The 21,158-nt window shown below is 41.3% G+C and overlaps 3 protein-coding genes across 3 annotated transcripts in view; 2 read left to right on the forward strand and 1 right to left on the reverse strand.

Annotated features, from left to right (window-relative positions):
- The window catches only part of LOC109829094 (topless-related protein 1-like), a 22,278-nt gene extending 18,842 nt beyond the window's left edge, over nucleotides 1–3,436 (forward strand). Inside the window, exons 23-29 of the mRNA XM_020396189.1 lie at nucleotides 41–151; nucleotides 284–463; nucleotides 547–675; nucleotides 777–872; nucleotides 1,117–1,314; nucleotides 2,233–2,387; nucleotides 2,954–3,436. Of these exons, the coding sequence (XP_020251778.1) occupies nucleotides 41–151; nucleotides 284–463; nucleotides 547–675; nucleotides 777–872; nucleotides 1,117–1,314; nucleotides 2,233–2,387; nucleotides 2,954–3,125 (1,041 nt within the window). The 3' untranslated portion in view covers nucleotides 3,126–3,436. The remainder of the gene's footprint in view (nucleotides 1–40; nucleotides 152–283; nucleotides 464–546; nucleotides 676–776; nucleotides 873–1,116; nucleotides 1,315–2,232; nucleotides 2,388–2,953) is intronic.
- On the reverse strand, nucleotides 10,810–11,688 carry LOC109845832. Its single transcript, XM_020415099.1, has 2 exons — nucleotides 11,450–11,688; nucleotides 10,810–11,363 (listed from the first exon to the last, which is right to left on the reverse strand). The coding sequence occupies exons 1-2, from the start codon at nucleotides 11,591–11,593 to the stop codon at nucleotides 10,971–10,973; spliced, it is 537 nt and encodes a 178-aa protein (XP_020270688.1). The 5' UTR covers nucleotides 11,594–11,688; the 3' UTR covers nucleotides 10,810–10,970.
- Nucleotides 18,755–20,941, forward strand: LOC109829102 (pentatricopeptide repeat-containing protein At4g21065-like). Its single transcript, XM_020396201.1, has one exon. It carries the CDS (start codon nucleotides 18,755–18,757, stop codon nucleotides 20,939–20,941), a length of 2,187 nt encoding a protein of 728 aa, XP_020251790.1.

The raw sequence follows: 21,158 nt of genomic DNA on the forward strand, positions 1-21,158 counted from the left end.
TTCTTGTTCTAATTCTTACCTCTTCCTTTTGTCATTTAAGGTTGCTAGGTTGCTTTACACTAATTCAGGAACCGGGGTTTTAGCTTTAACATGCAATGCTATTCACAAGCTATGGAAATGGCCGAAGACTGATAGGAATGCCACTGGCAAGGTGCTATATGTTTTATTGCAACTTAAAAATCACTTTTCTAGACTGCGAATTCGCAGTCTAGAAAGATTATTTCGAAATATCCCTATCCTTGTGTGGTCTTTTACGTTTAAAGATTATTTTTGCTTTCGCCAGGCAACTGCGCAGGTTGCACCCCAGCTGTGGCTACCTGCCAGTGGTATACTTATGACCAATGAAATGAGTGATGCAAACCCACAGGAAGCTGTCCATTGCTTTGCATTATCTAAGAATGATTCCTATGTTGTGTCAGCATCAGGCGCCGAGATTTCCCTTTTCAATATGCTAACATTTAAGGTTCCTGATTTTCAGTGCTTAATTTTATGTTGTCACTGGTAATTTTGTGTTGCCTCAAGATGTGTGTTTTTATGTCATTGCAGACAATGATAACATTTAAACCACCCCCTCCAGCAGCCACGTTTCTTGCTTTCCATCCCCAGGACAATAACATCATTGCCATAGGCATGGATGATTACTCAATTGAAATTTACCACGCTCAGAGTTCCAAGGTTAGTTTCCTCTTTAAGCAAAGAATATGGATTTCTGGAGGATTCATGCAGCATGCTGATGATAGCCTAACGACTTTTTTTTAAAAAATTATCTCACACAGGTTAAACGCAAGCTTAGAGGACATCAAAAGAGTATAACTGGACTTGCATTTTCTATTGCCCTAGATGTTCTCATTTCATCAGGAGCTGATGCTCAGGTTTGTTACAACAGCGAAATTATTTTTCTTTGTTTTCATGACTAATTATGAGGTGAAAATCTACTGCATAAGTTTGTTCAATATGTCTTGTCATGCCTTAAGAACGTCCTTTTCTTGTGTTAATCATTCTTCATTGGTGATGTGAAAATAGTGTATATAACTCAGCCCTTCTTCCGTTAAATATTACATGAAACTAAACAAATGATTTAATCATGTCATGATATCTTAAACTTTCTTCTCGTAGTTGTGCGTATGGGGAGTGGATGGCTGGCAGAAACAAGCCNAAAAAGATGGTAAATTTTTACAGACACGTTCTGGAAGAGCAGCAGGTGCTCATGCAGAAACTCATGTCCAGTTTCACCATGATCAGATACATTTTTTGGTTGTGCATGAGACACAGCTGGCCATATATGAAGCACGAAAACTGGAATGTATAGAACAGGTGAGCTAGCTATCTTTTATTCTCTTTGCACACCTTAAAATACATAGTCGATGTTATGCATATGGAGTTAACATCTGCATAAATGATTGTAAACCTTGGTTTCAGATGATAAACACTCTTATATTTTCTACTTGTGTGTAGTGCAAGATCAAAATAAGTAAGACTCTTAATTTGTTTTGGCCCCAGTATAGTCCTCCCCGAGTTACTGACAATTGATGCTTACGTAATTGAGGAGTTCATCCAGTGCCAAATTAATTGTATTACCACTAAAGTTTTTTCTTTGACAAAATAACTAATTGTAAACGAACCCTCTTAACCGGTTAATAGAAAATGCTCAATGACCATAAAGTGAGTGGCCCATGTGGTGAACTGGTAATACACCTATGTGGTGGTTGGCATTAAAGGATTTACATTAAGCCCCTCTCACATGCACGTAGCTTCTTGGCTCAACAAAGCATCAATCCAGAGGATCCGATAGGTAGATATTAGTTGTAAAATTTGGTCATTATTTCAGTCTTCCTCCTCTAGTGATCTCATATATGTGGGAGAATCTTATATGACGAGATGATGCCAGTAAATGACGCTTTTTTGAATATTAATCGCATTATATTAAACATTCATAATCCATGAATGCTCAGAGACTGTTATATTAATGGGATTATTAGTTTATGACACTGCTGTATTCTGTAATCACTTGCCAGAATTGTGTATATTGCAGGTCCAAGGAAATCTATACATTGTATGGTGTGTTATAATATCTTATCTGTAACATGAACTGTTTATTTATTTTTTCTAGCACTTTTGGTCATTTTCATCAAATTTCATTTTAAATTTGTAACATGAACTGTTTATTATTTCTATAGCACTTTGGTCATTTTCATCAAATTTCGTTGTATTATAATTCTACTCTTTTCACAGTGGTTTCCACGAGGGGAATCAATCGCCCATGCAGCATATTCTTGTGATAGCCAAATGATATATGCAAGTTTCACAAACGGAACTGTGGCTGTATTTACTTCAGCACTTAGATTGAGGTGTCGAATTAAGCCCAGAGCCTATCTGAATCAACAGAGGTATGGATGACATATAATATTACTGTTTGTGAATTGGGGTTGCATTCTAATGTTTGTATTTTGAAAAGGAGGATCATTGGTAGATGCACCCCCGGGGTATAGACTTGTCATCCATCCTATTTTATCAGCGCACGCACCTCCTAACACCATGATGGTGTTAGTTACCCATTAGTTTTTAATCTCAGGAGGGAACCTTGTGGACATGTTCATGGTAAAAGAAGTCTTATTCTATATGATTTCAGAGGATGTTAAATAATCTAAAGGGAAAAACAAGTCATCATGTGACTAGAGGTTGTATGAGTTAATAGAACAAAAAGCGGGTGCATCTGCAATAATCCTAAAGAGCATGCTACTGGCATCTCACAGTGAAACTCCCTTGACTTTCAAATTCATGAACCCTTATAGTATGTTGCCATGATATTGCAAAAGCTTACCTTTTCCCTTCCCCCTTGCATGCATAAATCATATATTGCTGCAATGTTACCTGTAGATTGAAACAGAGCCTTCATTACTTTTCATGTTCATCTATGACTTCTGAAACTTAGAAATCTTTTGTTTGTTTACAGCTCCGATGTGCACCCAGCTGTCGTTGCGGCCCATCCATCTAAACCATATCAGTTTGCATTAGGATTAACCGATGGCAGTGTCCACATACTCGAGCCTTTAGAGTCAGAAGGCAAATGGATGCCTGAATCTTCACCAGAAAATCCTGCTTATGATCATTCTTCAAAGCGATGATACTGAACACTAACTCTGCCAAGTGACGCAGGATGAAGGAAAAGAGATCTATCCGAGTTTAACACCACAGAAAGAATAGCTGACTTGCAAAAGGTACAGTGCTCCTAAACTCTAGGCACGGTTGTAGGGAAGAACACTAACTTGTTTCAGATCAAGCATAGCTCTCAGTAAAATCACGGAAGGGAGGAGATCAGTCACTTTTTAATGATATAATGATCTTTCCCTCTCCCTTAAAAAAAATATTCTACAGGAAGGCGCAGTTTTTACATTGTATACGCTTTGAGGCCTTAGAGAAACCTTTTTTTTTTAAATGCGTTTTTGTTGACGGGCAAGTACACTTTCTTTGAAAAGAGAAAGGATGCGTTTTCTTATAGTAGATAAAAAAAAGGGGTAATTTAACCAAACCTCCAATAAGTTTTGGCATCTGGTACTTAAGCTCCAAAAAGTTTGAAACTTACCAAACTCCCAGCAAGTTTGGGAATGCCAGAAAACCCCTAGAAAACCACCAAAACATTATGATTTTCCCCCCATTTAATTAGTGTCACGAAGAATATGAAAGGGAAAAAACAATTGATCATGCTTGACTGACTCATTATAATCAAAGATTTCAGATAGCAAATGCTGGACTAATAATTCTATAATTCCTTCAATGAAGTGGGTGGAGCATGATATCGGGACCCAAACCCAAATCCTCATAGGGGGCGTTAAGTATATAACCCCAAATTATCCATTTTCGCAAAAGTTAACACAAAAATTAAGAATATCTTGGAAATACTTAGCTTAGCTTTTGAGGGGTACTTAGGTCGATAAAAGTGAGGGTAATGTTGCGCGCAGCGGAAATTTCGGCAGCACTTCGACAGCACAATAAGAGAGTCATGTCGCAATAGGAATTCCTGTTTCACCAAGGAAACAAGAACCTTAAGCAAAATATCTTAACCAAGTGAGATACCAGCTCTTCCTCTCATCAGCTCTAGGACTGACCTGTCGAGGGAACCTAAATAAGCTATTACAAATCACACAAATAGGGAAACAACCGATTTTACGTGGTTCGGCAAATTGTCTACGTTCACGGGGAGAGGATGAGGAGATTCTACTAAATCAAGGAGAGTACAAATGGTTACAATCTCACAAAACTCACAAACTAACCATCAACCAAAGCTCTCAACTTGCTCACAATATCTCTCTCTCACAATGCTCAAAAGTCTCTCTAATCTCTGATTACAACTCTCCTCTATTTTGATTGATTATAATCTTTTATATATATAGAAATCCTAAAACCAAAACAGACTAGGAATCCTAAAATCAAAAACAAAACAAATTAGGAATCCTAATAACCTCATGTTACCAAAATAGATTAGGAATCCTAATAACCTCATGTTACCAAAATAGATTAGAAATCCTAATAACCTCATGTTATCAAAATAGATTAGGAATCCTAATAGATTAGGAATACTGCTATCCAACAATTCTTCACCTCAGCAAAGTATTCCAAAAACTGAGCCGACACCAACATGAGCACCAATGTGTCGTCTTACTAAATTCGACTGCACCAATGTGGTTGCCTACGTACCCCCTCTCCCAATGGATCAAGTCGTCCGTAGTTCATCCAAATGGCCGTCAACGGTCTCAACAACCACGAATGTGCAATAAGTTTCGATAATGATCAAACTTGTTGCTCGAAATCACCTTAGTGAGCATATCCGTCGAATTATCCTTCGTGTGGAATTTTACAATCTTCACATCGCCATATTCAAGAACATCTTGAACGAAGTGATAACGAACGTCAATATGTTTCGTCTTCGCATGAAAAACCTGATTCGTCGTCAAATAGATAACACTCATGCTATCATAATGAATAGTGACGGATCGCTGTGATATATCAAGTTCCTCCAAAAGTCCTCGAAGCCAAATAGTCTCCTTCACAGCCTCTGTAATCGCCATATATTCTGCCTCCGTTGTAAACAAAGTCACCGTCGACTGTAAGGTGCATCTCCAACACACCGGCGCACGGGTCAAAGTGAACACATACCCCGTCGTAGACCGGCGCTTATCCAAATCCTCGGCATAATCCGAATTAACGTAGCCAATACATAACTGCCCATTTGTAGTGTCCCGCTCATAAATCAAACCAACATTGAGCGTACCTCAAATGTACCTCAAAAGCTATCTCACGACGTCCCAATGACCCACTCCTAGATCGTGCATGTATCTCGAAACCATGCTCACTGCCTGTGATAAATCTGGTCTTATACATAACATCGTATACATCAAGCTTTCAACCACGCTCGCATATGGAGTCTTCGATATCAACTCTCGATCTTCAACTCTTTTCGGTGAAAGATCAGTTAAAAGCTTCAAATGGGCTCCCAATGATACACTAACTGGCTTCGTATCCATGCTAATATGAAATCACTGTAGAACATTCTTCAAATAAGCCACATGTGTCAAATAAATTCTGCCATTCTTCTTGTCTCTGCCGATCTCCATCCCTAAAATGCGCTTCGCCTCACCCAAATCCTTTATCTCAAACTCTTTTGAAAGCTGTGCTTTTAACTCATCTATAGCAGATCTAGAAATAAAGGCAACCAACATGTCATCGACATAAAACAACAAATAGATGTACGCACCTCCTTTCAACTTGCGAAAATATACGCAGTGATCAAATTGGCTCCGAGTGCATGAATGACCAATCATAAAACCATCGAATCGCCTATACCATTGTCGAGGAGACTGCTTCAAATCGTATAGCAATTTCTTCAATATTCAAACCAATTTTTCTTTCTCTGCAGCTCAGAATCCCAATGATTGAGTCATATATATTTCTTCATCAAGATTACCATAAAGAAATACCGTCTTCACATCCAACTGATCTAACTCCAAACAATATTATGCCACCAAAGCTAGTAAAATCCGAATCGAATAGTGTTTCACCACCAGAAAAAAACCTTATTATAGTCAATACCTTCCTCCTGTGCATAGCCCTTCACAACCAACTTAGCTTTGAACCTCACTGGAGTGCCCTCAATGCCCTCCTTCTTCGTGTATACCCACTTGTAACCAATTACCTTCCGTCCCTTTGGAAGCTCAACAAGCTCCCACATATCGTTCTTGTGAAGAGACCCCATCTCCTCCTGCATAGCCATCTGTCACGAATCAGCCTCCGAATTCTGCTCGGCCTCTCTGAATGTAGTAGGTACCATCTCATCGATACTCTCCACCGGAAATGCATACGCAACTGTATCGGTATATCGTGCTGGCATCCGTATATCTCTCCTCTGTCTCCGAACCGTAATAGAATCCTGAACCTGAGTCGTCGGTCCCTGATCTTGCACATCAGTACCCGTATCCTCCGTGTCACCGTCGTGCTTACCTAGCGTCACCTCAGTCGGTACTCTAATGGATACTGTACCATCTAGACAATATGGAGCTGCATCGATCTCCACCACCTACGATATCTCCTCCGTCGGGTCGCTCTCCACCTCAAATCATAATTCGTTAATGCATTAGTAACTTCACTATAGCTGATAGAAGATTTTTCGTTTAACAAAGTGAACACAAAGGTGTCATATTCCTCATTCGGTAAGGAGCCCAATAAGATAATAGCCTTGTACTCATCCAATATCTTCTCATCAACATGCGCCAAGTCGGATAACAACTTAGTGTAGTTGTTCACATGAACCGCTAGTGAGGTGTCTCGGGACATCTGAAATCTGAAAAATCTTCGCAGCAAGTGTAAACGGTTCTCAACACTCTTCGTAAGGTACTTATTATTGAGAATTTCCTACATCTTTATTGCAGACGTTACCCCAATCACATCATAATTTAGCTGTTGTTCCAAATAGGACCTGATCACCCCACAAGCGTTCCTATTCATCTTTTCCCATATCGTCTCTTTATATTTTGGTGGTCTCTCGTGGACCATGATGGTCTTCTCCAAGTTATGAGCATTAAGCGCATCCTGTACGTTGCTCATCCACAAACCAAAGTTAATTTTACCGTCATATTTCATCACACTAATTTTGGTATTCTGAAAACCAACTTGAACTGTACTCGCCATCGATTTGCCGTTTTTACCTTCTTCTCCCATTGCAAACTAGCTCCAAGTTATAGAAAAAAAATCAAACTTTGATAGAAATTAAGAATTACCCAACTGAACCCTAGATCGGATTCCAAATAGATCTCTTGTCCACACGAGGAAAGCGAAATCTCAAACGATAACTCCTAATGCTATCTCCACCGAAGCCTAGAACTCCAAGAACCAAGCTTTACACAAGAATCTTCCTCCACCTAATTTCAAAAAACCCTAGATCTGAATCCTGGCTTTGATACCACTTGTTACGCGCAGCGAAAATTTCGGCAGCACTTCAACAGCACAACAAGAGAGTCAGGTCACAATAGGAATTCCTGTTTCACCAAGGAAACAAGAACCTTAAACAAAATATCTCAACCAAGTGAGATATCAGCTCTTCCTCTTATCGGTTCTAGGACTGATCTGTCGAGGGAACCTAAATAAGCTATTACAAATCACACAAATAGCGAGATAACCAATTTTACATGGTTCGACAAATTGCCTACGTCCACGGGGAGAAGATGAGGAGATTCCACTAAATCAAGGAGAGTACAAAGGGTTACAATCTCACAAAACTCACAAACTAACCCTCAATCAAAGCTCTCAACTTGCTCACAATATCTCCCTCTCACAATGCTCAAAAATCTCTCTAATCTCTGTTTACAACTCTCCTCTATTTTGATTGATTCCAATCTTCCATATATATAGAAAACCTAAAATCAAAACAGACTAGAAATCCTAAAACCAAAAACAAAACAAATTAGGAATCCTAATAACTTCATGTTACCAAAATAGATTAGGAATCCTAATAACCTCATGTTACCAAAATAGATTAGGAATCCTAATAGATTAGGAATACTGCTATTCAACATGTAAATCAATAGCAAATATCTAGATTTTGATCCTGACTAGCCCAACATTGATAAGCTCTAAAAAAATCCAGCCCAACATCGACAAGCTCTAAGAAAAAATCGACCGTCAACAAAAACAGCAACCTAGATCGACTCTGTCTCCAGCGACAACCTTCCATTCAATCTCACCTCCTCTGTCCCTTGCTTCCCCTCACCGCTGGATATATCAGTTTCAGGTCAAGCATAGATCTTCATAAAATCATGGTTGCATGGCTTCTTTGAATGTGATTCTCCATGACTCAACTTCTCGTCTCCACTAATGACGCTACTTGTTTGATGCCAAGAAATGGATAGTTGTCATAATGTTGTTCGATACCAAGAAATGGGGAGTTAGTCAAGTGGCTTCATTGGCTCTGATGCGCGTGAATAAGGGTTGCTCAGTTATAGGGGTTGAAAGTGTGAGCGAGAGGCGTCCGTCTTCTTTAGTACCTGTAAACTGGGATCTTTGGGGCCTGTGCACACGAATAGCTTGTTAGGGGGACGGGACTTCATCCAAACCAAAATCCCTTCAAGACGCTCGAGTCAGTCCATTATAGTGGAAATGAAAACAAATTAAATATCATGAAGAGAGCTTTACAAACACACAACTCTACTGCTACCAAAATAGGGCTCCAGGGCATGAGTCAACAATAAGTTTGAACACTACGGCTTGGTCAAAGTTGACTTTCCATGCATCATCGTTGGGTCTGCTACAGTGTTGCTCATGGAGATGACATTTTCACGTTGTCTTTCTCGTTTCGCTGGGAATTAGAATGCGTTTTGCTTCCATAAGCTATATTCATGTGCACGCTTAACCTATTCAAAGCACCTCTTGTGAATGCCAACATATTAGAGTTACCTCATTGCGACACATTATTATGACTCGAAAAGATTGATAGAATAGAATTCACATCCAAATACATGTGTGAAGAACGTTGATGTTCAGCAACCAAAGCATGTAGCACACTGTAGCTTTTGAAATCAATTCTTCTGAAATTGTAAATGTGCATGTGTGTCTAGGATTGCCACTATCTCCTTGGCAGAGCACTTTCGCTCCGCACTTTGTTATTGACGTTGATGCATGGATGCTCTTATGCTTATGCATACAAATCCTAGACTCTTAACCCATGAGATGAGAACTACACATACCTACCAAACAGTAGTACATGGATTAGCGTGGGCTATTTTGGTATTAACACTTAGGTGTTCTCAAAATACACACACTAAGAAGTATACTGCAGATAACTCCCTTTAAGCTCAAGGTTAAGTGTTATGTGCTGTCACGTGTCCTGCCATGGTGAGAATTGGCGCATAAAACTAGAGACACTGAGAGATGGGACTCGCCTCTAAATAAATGCCAAAGATCTTTTAGGGTCAAATTTGTTCACGTTTGAACTATTTTATGATGTTACATGTGCAAAAAGATATGCAAGACTGCCGTCAGCATGAATATGTTCAGGCAAGATACATGGGTCTATTTGTGTCCTAGACCAACCTCTATTTGTGTCCTAGACGAACCTGTACAGTTAGCAACCTGTACACCTGAGTCTCTTCCAGAATTGCACAGGAGTTATTTACACCAGCATGCAATTGACATGCCTGTCACATTTGAAATAGAGCCCGAACTACGTCTTACTCCAGCTAAGTTCTGGAGCTAAGTTTCTTGATCTCAAATTGTCCATTACTCCTTTCTCCTGAAACAAGCTCCATATGAAATTTATCCATCAAAATCATTTTCTTATTTTAGGAAAGGTTATATAACCTGAAGCGAACCTATAATAATAAGTTTTTCGATCATAGGGAGGCCTTACTTACCACTATGGTTCAATAACACCCAAGGTCCCAATTACACATCTGTGAACATATTTGATTTTCAAATTTCCTTCCAAGAATAATGGATCTTTATGGGGTCCCGTCCATTTCATGCTAATCCGAGCTAACCCCTGGATGATGAAGTGTCCCATGCTTCCACACATTGCTCCTCCTTCCTCAAAACAACCATCCTGCTTCCACCAAATCCTAATCTAACAATTTTTTTCCCACCCACGTCCTCTCTCCTTCCCATAAAGATTCTTCCTCATCACCCTCTCCCCTGGTTCCCCACCATCCTCGTTCCCTCCTCGTCCCGCTACCCGCCAGAACCTCGCTCCATATCTCCACATCCCCGCCTCTGCTCGCAAACACCTTGTCTCCATGGCACTCCAGCAATTAAACAAGGGCAAATTTGCAAAATAGACCGTTTTTTGAATAAAATTAGCGAAATAGACCGTTTTTGGAAAAAATTAGCAAAATAGACCGTTTTTTGGGAAAAGAGGTCGATTTTGAAAAATGGATCAGAAAACATACGGGACTACTAGTCCCGTATGTTTAAAGTTCAATTTTGTTTGTTAACAAAACGTACGGGACTAGTAGTCCCGTACGTTTTGACAGTAGCCAATTCCACTGCCCAGCAAATCCACGGGACTACTAGTCCCGTGGATTTTGCAGAGCAGCTAAAGCCCCTGCCCAGCAAATCCACGGGACTACTAGTCCCGTGGATTTGCTGGGCAGGATACACCAAACATGCACGAGCCTCATTTATCGATTACAAGCAAAATTTTCGCCAAAAAGATATCATTTACAATATCACAACACAAATCTCATCATAGAGTACGTCACCACACAAATCTGACGTAATCAACAACATCACAACACAAATCCAACGGAATACACATCACATCCAAAATCCGACAAAAATACACATCACAAATCCATACGATAATATATATCAGTCTAAGCTAAACAAATCCAAATGTCTCAAGTCGACCCATACGATAATATGTAGTTTAAGATAAACAAATCCAAGGTCAATAAATCCATACGACAATATATATCTTAGTGGAAAAACTAACAAATAAAAAATCCACCCCTTCCCCGTCGTCTCTCTCTTCGCACTCGTTGAGATCGTCGGCGTCCTCCTTCGACTTGAGCTTGAATATGCTCGCTCTCCGGTTGTGTGTGGGGCTGTGATGGACCGGCTTGCTGTGACGGACCGGCTTGCTGTGACGGACCGGCTTCATCGTCGTGCGTGCAAGGTCTACCGCGCCTACGTCGGCGTACATATAGAGTATCGTCAAGATCCACCTGCTCACGACCATCATGTCGATCCTCATAAGTTTGTTGAAAAGCTTTACGAACTCTCGCCACTATCCGATGCAATATCGATACATGTACTGAATCTCCTGTGGCGGTAACTATGCCCTCATTTGCAAGCCCCTCGACGTCATCCATAGCATCTATCTACAATTACATAAAAATATTGATATTAGAAACCATAAGCTAAGAAGAGATTGACATTCTATGATAATTTTGACAATTTAACTTACCCATCGTCGCTCATCTACCCCTCTTGGTACATATCGGGATTGTTGGGAGCGAATCTCGATTTCGTCGACTGGAGGCGTAGTTTGAGTGATTATCCAACGTCTGGTAATCCCCCAATACCATTTAATGTAATCAACTTCTTCCATCGGAGGATAAAGCGGATCGACAATAAGTTGATGCCGATCATTCCACCGAGCTATGTATGATTGATGCGTGCGCCTCCAGTCAATCTGATGTCCACCTTTAGTCGTTTGTCGAACGAATCGCGAGCTCCTGTTTTGCGGTCGCTCGCTTTGTGGGTTCTTTGCCTGCGCCGGGGTTGTTTGCCGTGGACCACCGCGCGATCTAGATCCGGTCGGATCTACGCAGTACAACGGGTATTATTTCACCAAGGAAATAATAGCCGGGGAGGATTGTTTCACCAAGGAAACAATCGTCCAAGTCTCGGGATCTAAGACCAAGCTTAGATCCGGAGTGTAGCAACGTAGATCTGAGATCCGATCCTCTCGAACACCTGCCTTATTTGACGTTGATGATCGCCGAGCACCAGATCTGAAGGAGTGAGTCCCCGAAGTCCCAAAGTTTCAATCTTTTTTAAGTTCCGAGTCTCCAATCCAGCAGGGCTTCGCCTCTCCAAAATTTCCAACCCTTGAACAAATGAACCAAGGGGGCCTATTTATAGGCTCCCTTTACTGTGCCCGCGAAATGACAACTGTCGGCCACCTCTGGGTGGCCGCGAAATGACAACTGTCGGCCACCTCTGGGTGGCCGCGAAATGACAACTGTCGGCCACCTCTGGGTGGCCGCGAAATGACAACTGTCGGCCACCTCTGGGTGGCCGCGAAATGACAACTGTCGGCCACCTCTGGGTGGCCGCGAAATGACAACTGTCGGCCACCTCTGGGTGTTGTGGTTTTTGCCGTTTTTTCCGGTCTCGTGATTCGGTTGATTTAGATCCTGATTTGGCAGTAAACCTGATTCCTGATTTGGCAGTAAATCTGGATCCTGATTAGGCAGTAAATCTGATTCCTGATTTGGCAGTAAATCTGGATCCTAATTAGGCAGTAAATCTGATTCCTGATTTGGCAGTAAATCTGGATCCTGATTAGGCAGTAAATCCGATTCCTGATTTGGCAGTAAATCTGGATCCTGATTAGGCAGTAAATCCGATTCCTGATTTGGCAGTAAATCTGGATCCTGATTAGGCAGTAAATCCGATTCCTGATTTGGCAGTAAATCTGGATCCTGATTAGGCAGTAAATCTGATTCCTGATTTGGCAGTAAATCTGGATCCTGATTAGGCAGTAAATCTGATTCCTGATTTGGCAGTAAATCTGGATCCTGATTAGGCAGTAAATCTGATTCCTGATTTGGCAGTAAATCTGGATCCTGATTAGGCAGTAAATCCGATTCCTGATTTGGCAGTAAATCTGGATCCTGATTAGGCAGTAAATCTGATTCCTGATTTGGCAGTAAATCTGGATCCTGATTAGGCAGTAAATCTGATTCCTGATTTGGCAGTAAATCTGGATCCTGATTAGGCAGTAAATCTGATTCCTGATTTGGCAGTAAATCTGGATCCTGATTAGGCAGTAAATCTGATTCCTGATTTGGCAGTAAATCTGGATCCTGATTAGGCAGTAAATCTGATTCCTGATTTGGCAGTAAATCTGGATCCTGATTAGGCAGTAAATCTGATTCCTGATTTGGCAGTAAATCTGGATCCTGATTAGGCAGTAAATCTGATTCCTGATTTGGCAGTAAATCTGGATCCTGATTAGGCAGTAAATCTGATTCCTGATTTGGCAGTAAATCTGGATCCTGATTAGGCAGTAAATCTGATTCCTGATTTGGCAGTAAATCTGGATCCTGATTAGGCAGTAAATCTGATTCCTGATTTGGCAGTAAATCTGGATCCTGATTAGGCAGTAAATCTGATTCCTGATTTGGCAGTAAATCTGGATCCTGATTAGGCAGTAAATCCGATTCCTGATTTGGCAGTAAATCTGGATCCTGATTAGGCAGTAAATCCGATTCCTGATTTGGCAGTAAATCTGGATCCTGATTAGGCAGTAAATCCGATTCCTGATTTGGCAGTAAATCTGGATCCTGATTAGGCAGTAAATCCGATTCCTGATTTGGCAGTAAATCTGGATCCTGATTAGGCAGTAAATCCGCTTCTGAGTTCGAGTCCGAAACTGATCTTGATTCGATCGTGATTCGTCCGAGTTTGTCCTTGGTTGGATCACTCGTTGACTCTTTAACACTTGGCTTGATTCCAAATGCGAACGGATGTATTCCGTTGCTTGCGTGCGATTCGTCGATCTCGTCGCCTCGTTGGTTCGTCGGTTTGTGCCGAGCTGTGCTAAGGGACCTATAAGCAATTTTATATGCCTACAGATACCCCCTCCAAAGTATTTCAGTCTCGTTCTTTTATAGAAGAGTCTGGAATACTTTGGATATGATTGTCCCCACCTTCAGTCGGTGTAACGGGACCTTGGAATGGCTTCTGTTCTTGATTCCTTCAATCCTTCAGGCTATTCGGTGCTTTGTCGAATGTCTGTAAGGGTTCCGGTGCTGCATTTATTGTCTGACCGTTGTCGGAAATTCGAACTTGAAGTCAATTCCTGGTTTTCTGATTTTTAGCTCGTGCTTGTTGGTTGAACACAGAACTGACCCTCGACTGTCGGCGTTGAGTCTTTATTTGCGACGCGTTGTCTCCTAATTGATTACATTGTCCACATCGGGTTCGTGACGCTACTCCTTCACGACCTTGATCCATGGTAGATCTAATGCGTACGGATTTTGGTCGTCCAGCTTGTCTTTTGTGCTTAGGTGGTAATAAGTACGGTATATATAATTCCGGCCAATAGCGAGTATCATCGGGAGGATGAAAACTCTCCTTATAAGCCCGCCGATAATGATTTGTTGAATACCAAGCTGAGCAATATCGGTCATAAAGCAATCTAGCTCCACCATCTTGATTGGAACTAGCTGCTAAAACGTGTTGACATGGGATTTTCTGTAATTGTGGTATACTACAAGTACAACTGCACTCCTGATCGTCGAGATGAACGGTGTATGTACCATCACAATCTTTAACCTCCCACTCATTGTTGTTGAATTGTTCAATTCTACATGTTCTCACAGCCACAATCCTTTTCTGCAAAATAATCTCATTTTTTGGAGTGTACTTACTCGTCCAATTTGCACTATCAATGCGCCTCTTATTAAAATATGCGTTCAATCTATAAAACGTCCTTGCAACTAAGGCTTGAATTGGCATAGCACGGGCACCCTTAAGTACGCCGTTGAAACTTTCGGAACAATTAGTTGTCATCATACAATATCGCACTCCACCATCTTTACATAATGCCCATCGATCTTCGTATTGCGGCTTCAAGTTTTGTTCAATCCAATCGTGGGCTTCAAGTGATATGGATTTAATTTTCTCTCTACAATGCTCATATACCAGTGAGTCAGTTGCACAACCGGCTTGCCATAATAGATTTTGTAAATTGACCTCTCCATGTTTTTTCTTAAAATTAGCTCTTATATGCCGCAAGCAATATCGGTGATGATGTGGTGCACTCCACCCCTCGTGCAAGGCTCGTGGAATTCCTTTCATCCGGTCAGAAATAAAGGTAATAACTCGTGGACTTTGAACAGTCGGAATATATTTGTAAATACATTGAAAAAACCACTTCCAACTCGATGTATCCTCCACCTCCACAACTGCAAAAGCTACAGGAAATAGCCCACCGTTTGCATCTACACCGGTCGCAACCAAGATTACTCCTTTATACTTGCCATATAAATGTGTTCCATCGATACTTAAGAGCGGACGACAAAAAGAGAACCCTCTGATAGCGGGCCCAAATGCCCAAAAAACACATATGAACCTCTCCGTTTCTGGTGCGACCTCCTTAGACACTATGTCATATTCGGTACCCGGATTGTTCCGCACAATTGCTGAAAGGTAATGCGGAAGTAATTGGTAAGATTCCTCCCAATCTCCAAAGATTTTAGTCAACGCCTTCCTCCGTGCATCATATGCTTTAAACTTGGAAATTGTTATTCTTTTCATGTCATATACCCTTGTAATTATCTGTCCTGGAGTAAGATCAAGTTCCCGCCTAACTTCGGGCATAATTAGCTTTGCGATATAAGAGGAAGTCAAAGTCTTATGATCATAAGTTGCAGTCGAATTAGAACATGTATGGAGTCCGCAATAACTAGAGATTATAAACTGGCCAAGTGATTTTTTCCTAATAGCTGCATTAAGCTTCCATGGACACTTTGAATTTCTATCATCTGCAGCACTTGTATTCTCTCCTTGACCTCTCTCATTAAAGTAACACTTTACATGATAGCTAGTTGTGTTGCTTTTCACCGTCTTGAATTTGACCCGGTTTTTTATTGTCCATTCACGTATAGCGAAAATTAATGTTTCCTTGTTCTCGAAAAGATCTCCTTTCTTGAAAGTAAAGTCCTCGGATGGATCGAAATTAGGGCCAGGATCGACGAACTCAGCTTGTGAGGCATTTATCCACTCATCATTTTGAAACTCTTCTGGCAACGGCTCTTCAGACTCTACGTAGTCGTTATTTACGCAATATTCATCCATCCAACTTACGTCATCATTGGTCTCTCCAATTGCATACTGCATACTATCAAGACGTTCATCCTCTTCAGCATCTTCAGTATCATCATCGGCATCTACATCCTCATCATTATCCTCTGCTATTGTAGAACCCCCCGGTAAATCAACTGAAACATAACCCGGCGAGTTGTGGAACACGTCATTTGACATTGCACCCGACTCATTTTTAAAGCGCATGGCACTTTGAGATAACGAGATTTGATTATCAAGCATGCGGGAGAACTCTCCACGAGCATATGAAACTTCAGCGACCGAATACACTGGAATATTTTCAATAAACAACTCGATTGATACTTGTTTTTCCGCAAGCTGTATCATGTTATTCAATTCTTCATCATTGGTGATCTCTACAGCAATTGTTCTTTGATCATTTATTGGACAATTACAGAAGATCTTAATGGAATTTTCGACGTGATTAATTCCAGTGACTCTGTATATTTGCGCCACCAATCTATCAAAGTTGTAATTTCTGGACAACATGAACATTTTCCTAGAGCCTCCATCGTATATAGGCATATTATTCATTCCAATACTCAGATTTCCATTGAATAAGCAAATAATCGGTACTCCGTTCGCCATTTTAACTGAAGCATTAAAATTCATCATATAATAATTATATTTTTTTCCAGAGATTTTTCTAGACCATAATCATATATTTCTTCTAGATATACAACATTAACTAAACAATACATATAAATTTATGGAAAAATTAAAATTTGTACCTTGATTAAATCTCAGATCTCCTCGGCCTCGCAGAGAATCGACGGCGTCGGCGTCAGATTTGAGGGAGGAAGAGGTGAGTTGGGTTTGGGGGAGAGAGATAGGGATTGTTGGGTTTTGGGATAGATGGAGATCGGGTTTGGGAGAGAATGAGAGCTTTGATCGGCTTGGGAGAGAATGAGAGCTCGGGAAAGAGAGAGGGGGAGATCTAGAGTTGAGCTCAGGAGAGAGAGAGAGAGAGGGGATCGGAAGTGGGTGCTCGGGGGAGAGAGAGGGAGATGGCGAGAGAAAAAAACGAAGGGGAAAATGTGCCCTAGGTTCGGTGTATATATAGTCTGTAATTATACGGGACTAGTAGTCCCGTATAAATTGCAACCAGCCCAAAATCCACGGGACTAGTAGTCCCGTGGATTTGCTTGGTATAGGCTTCGCTGGCTCTGAAAAACGTACGGGACTACTAGTCCCGTACGTTTTGTTAACAAACAAAATTAGTGAACTTTAAACATACGGGACTAGTAGTCCCGTATGTTTTCTGATCCATTTTTCAAAATCGACCTCTTTTCCCAAAAAAACGGTCTATTTTGCTAATTTTTTCCAAAAACGGTCTATTTCGCTAATTTTTTTCCAAAAAAGGTCTATTTTGCAAATTTGCCCATTAAACAACCACTCCCCTCTTTCTTCTTCTTATTGGTGTTCACACCCACCACCTTGTTTCCATGCATACAAATCCAATCCTCTTCCCGATTGGAGCTGCTCAACCTCCTCAAGTCGCGCATAAACACCTCCCCGGAGTTCACACCCCACCTTGAAAATGGCAGACAAGCTCTCCGACACCGCCACATCAGCGAAACAGTCCTCCTCCTTTTACCTCCCACACCACCGCACCGGACCTCACAGCCCACAACCGGATATTTCCCGTCAGCCCCGACGGACCCGCATGCGAACCGGATGCGAGCAAGAGACTGAACCCGTTAACCCACTTGAGCTTGGTGGCCGGGATGGCAAAGTCCAGCTCAGCGCCGTACACCTCCCTCCATTTGGTTTGGCATGCTTGTCCTGGATTAGCATGTCTTGACTATATCGGACTAGTAGTCCCGTGTAGTTCGAAAAAATTCCCGCAGTAAAATCGACCATTTTCATTTGAGATGACATGAAAAGAGTCGATTTTGCTGTTTTTTTTATGAGAAGGCCAATTTTGCTCATTAAATTTGTAAAATGGTTGTTTTCAAAATTTTGTCTTTTTTATAGGGTTAACTGCGAACAGACCTGCACTACAGTTTTATTTATTACGAAAAAAACTTTTATAGTTCTGCATGTTGCGAACAGGCCCCATGTAGTATTGGCCAAAGTGCGAATACAATCTTAGTGAATTTTTTCGACTCTTTCAAAGTTAAAAAAAAAGTTTTAACAATTGGACATATATCCTCGCCAATAGAAGTACAAGGAATTTATCTGCCTCCTCAAATATTTTAAGGATTTTAAAAGTAAAAAAATAATAATTTCATGGCGTCTATTCGCAACAAGTAGAATTACAAGGGGTTTTATTCGAATGGAAATAAAAACATCCTCTTGCATTAGGTGGGGGAAAAGGACCTGACTACTAAATCGTGAAGGGCGATGGATGTTGAAGGTCAATCGAACCCAGTCACGTAACAACAAAAAGGGACCCCTTTATCGTTAAACAGCAATGAAAACCCTAACTAATCCTTTTGCAAGAGGAGTCTTTTTCTATTGATTTGTTAGAGATATATTTTTAAAACAACCATTTTACAAATTTAATGAGCAAAATCGACCTTCTCACCCACAAAAAAAAAGCAAAATATGACCCTTCTCAAAAAATTGTCCTAAAAAAAAATACGTACTACAGGATTAATACTCTGATTCTTTATACTCCCAAAGTGTCCATATTTGCAAACTCCCTCCAATGGCGACATCGCCTTCAATCTCACCTCCTCCTCCTCCTATCTCCCTCCCCTTGCTTCACGTCACCGCCGGCGGTAACCTTACCTTCTCCCATCACCACTCCGCTCAAATCCACGCTCGTGTCCTCCGCCTTAACCTCACCTCCTCTTCGCCCGCTTCCCACCTCCTCCACTTCCACAACTCCCTCATCCGCTCCTTCACCTCCCTCTCTTTCCACTCTCTCTCCCTCTCCCTCTTCCTCTCTCTCCTCAGTTCCAATCTCCAACCCGACGAATTCACCTTCCCCTTTGTCCTCAAGTCATCAACCCATCTCAATTCCCTCTCTCTAGGCCAACAGCTCCATACCCATCTCGTGAAATCCAACCTCCTCTTCACCAACGTCTTCTGTGACAGCGCATTGCTCGGTTTGTATGTAAAAATTGGTTCTTTTGATGATGCCGTCAAGGTGTTCGATAGAATGCATGAACGGAGCGTTGCGACTTGGAACTCGATGATTTCGGGGTTTGTGAGAAATGGGCGTCTGGAAAAGGGACTGGAGATGTTGGATTTGATGGAAAGTTTGGGTTTTGAGGTTGGGGTTAGCAGTTGGAACTCGGTTATTGCGGGTTGTGTTTGGTTGGGCGAGGTTGAGCTTGCATTGAACGTTTTGGGGAAGATGGTGGAGGATGTGAGGCCTAATCATGCTACTTTTAATACACTTCTTCCAGTGATTTCGGAGATCTCGACTTTGGATTTGTTGAAGGAGTTTCATGGTTTTGCTGTTAGGAATGTCGGGGTCGTAGATATTAGTCCTGTAGATGAAGAGAGGTTATGGTCTGCTATTGCAGCTGGTTATGCTTGTCATAGAGCTATGGGTTGTGCAATGAAGTTGTTTGAGAGGATTAAGTTGAAAAATTCCCATTTGGGGAATTCGATGATTTCAGGTTTCCTCAATTGTGGACAGACTGATGAAGCGTTCAGTGTGTTCCGAGAAATGGCTGCTGAGTGTATTCATGAGGCAAAAATTCTCTCTAAAGTCTCTCTTACTTTGCTCCTTCCTGAATGTGGGGTGAATACAAAGACCGGATTAGAGATTCATGCTTATGCTATTAGAAGAGGTTTAGAGTCCGATACTTCGGTGGGTAACGCATTGATGGCCATGTATTCGAAAAGAGAAGACAAGGAATCAGTCGAAAAAGTATTTGTAAGGACTATTGATAAGGATGTTGTTTCTTGGAACACTATAATAGCAAGTTATGTGATGACCAATGAGTTTGATCGCGCATTTGAGCTTTTCCAGCGAATTTCGGCTGAGGGATTAAAACCGGATGAATATTCGTTTAGTTCGATTCTCAATGGATGTGGGCTTTCTTCCTATCTTCAACAAGGCATGGCGTTACACGGGCATATGATGAAGTCTGGGTTTTCACGGTCGTATCCTGTTGTCCAAAACTCTCTCATGGATGCTTATGGAAAATGTGGGTGTGTTGAAGAAGCTCGTAGGGTTTTTGACGAGATGGAGTGGAGTGATAGTATATCATGGAACACCATTATCTCATGTTATGGTTTCAATGACTCCCCATATGAAACTATTTCTTTGTTTGAGAAAATGATAGAGCAAGGATGGAAACCGAATCGGATCACATTCATTGCCCTTTTATCTGCATGTAGTCATGCTGGATTGCTTGAAGAGGGGTTGCATTACTTTGAGACTATGGAGCAAGTTCATGGGATAGTTCCTGATTTGGATCATTATACTTGTATAGTGGATACTATGGGAAGATTGGGTCAACTGCAAAGAGCTTATAAATTCATCAGAGATATGCCTATTGTACCTGATGATTGTATTTGGAGTGCGCTCCTTAGTAGTTGTAGGATCCATGGGAATATCGAATTGGCTGAGATTGCGGCTAAGAATCTGATAGAGTTGGAGCCTCGACATTCTGGATACTGGGTTTTGCTGTCGAATACTTATGCTAAAGCTTCGAGGTGGAAAGATGTGGCGAATGTTCGAGCGGCTATGAAGGATGGTGGTGTGAAGAAGAGTCCTGGGTTTAGTTGGATTGAGGTTAGGGGAAGCGAGCTTCATCGATTCTTTAATGCCGACAAGCTTCATGAAGATTGTGATTCTATTTATCTTGCTCTTGATGGTTTATCTGATCAGTTGAAGGATGAGGGTTATGTACCAATTTTGAATCCGAGCACCTAAAGTTACTCTAAAGACTGATGGCATATGCATGGATCATCGATCGAGTACTGTAATTATAGTTTCACAGGCTATTCGATATATTAAAGAAAAAAGGAACATAAAGAGAGATGACTTCGGCTCAGAATCTTCTGTGAGCTTGCAGTGCCATTGTGTATGCATGGGGAGAGATCGAGACGACGAGGACATACATCAGACTGTAGATATATGCGAGGGCGGA

The sequence above is a fragment of the Asparagus officinalis genome, chromosome 1 (assembly GCF_001876935.1).
Source record: "Asparagus officinalis chromosome 1, Aspof.V1, whole genome shotgun sequence".
NCBI lineage: Eukaryota > Viridiplantae > Streptophyta > Magnoliopsida > Asparagales > Asparagaceae > Asparagus > Asparagus officinalis.

Bases quoted from the DNA above. Each gene is read 5' to 3' on its own strand.
- LOC109845832 (XM_020415099.1), bottom strand. From the start codon at position 11,593: ATGGAAGAAGTTGATTACATTAAATGGTATTGGGGGATTACCAGACGT. The intron at 11,364-11,449 runs GTAAGTTAAATT...ATGTAATTGTAG, and splicing joins GGGTAGATGAGCGACGATGG to ATAGATGCTATGGATGACGT.
- LOC109829102 (XM_020396201.1), top strand. From the start codon at position 18,755: ATGGCGACATCGCCTTCAATCTCACCTCCTCCTCCTCCTATCTCCCTC.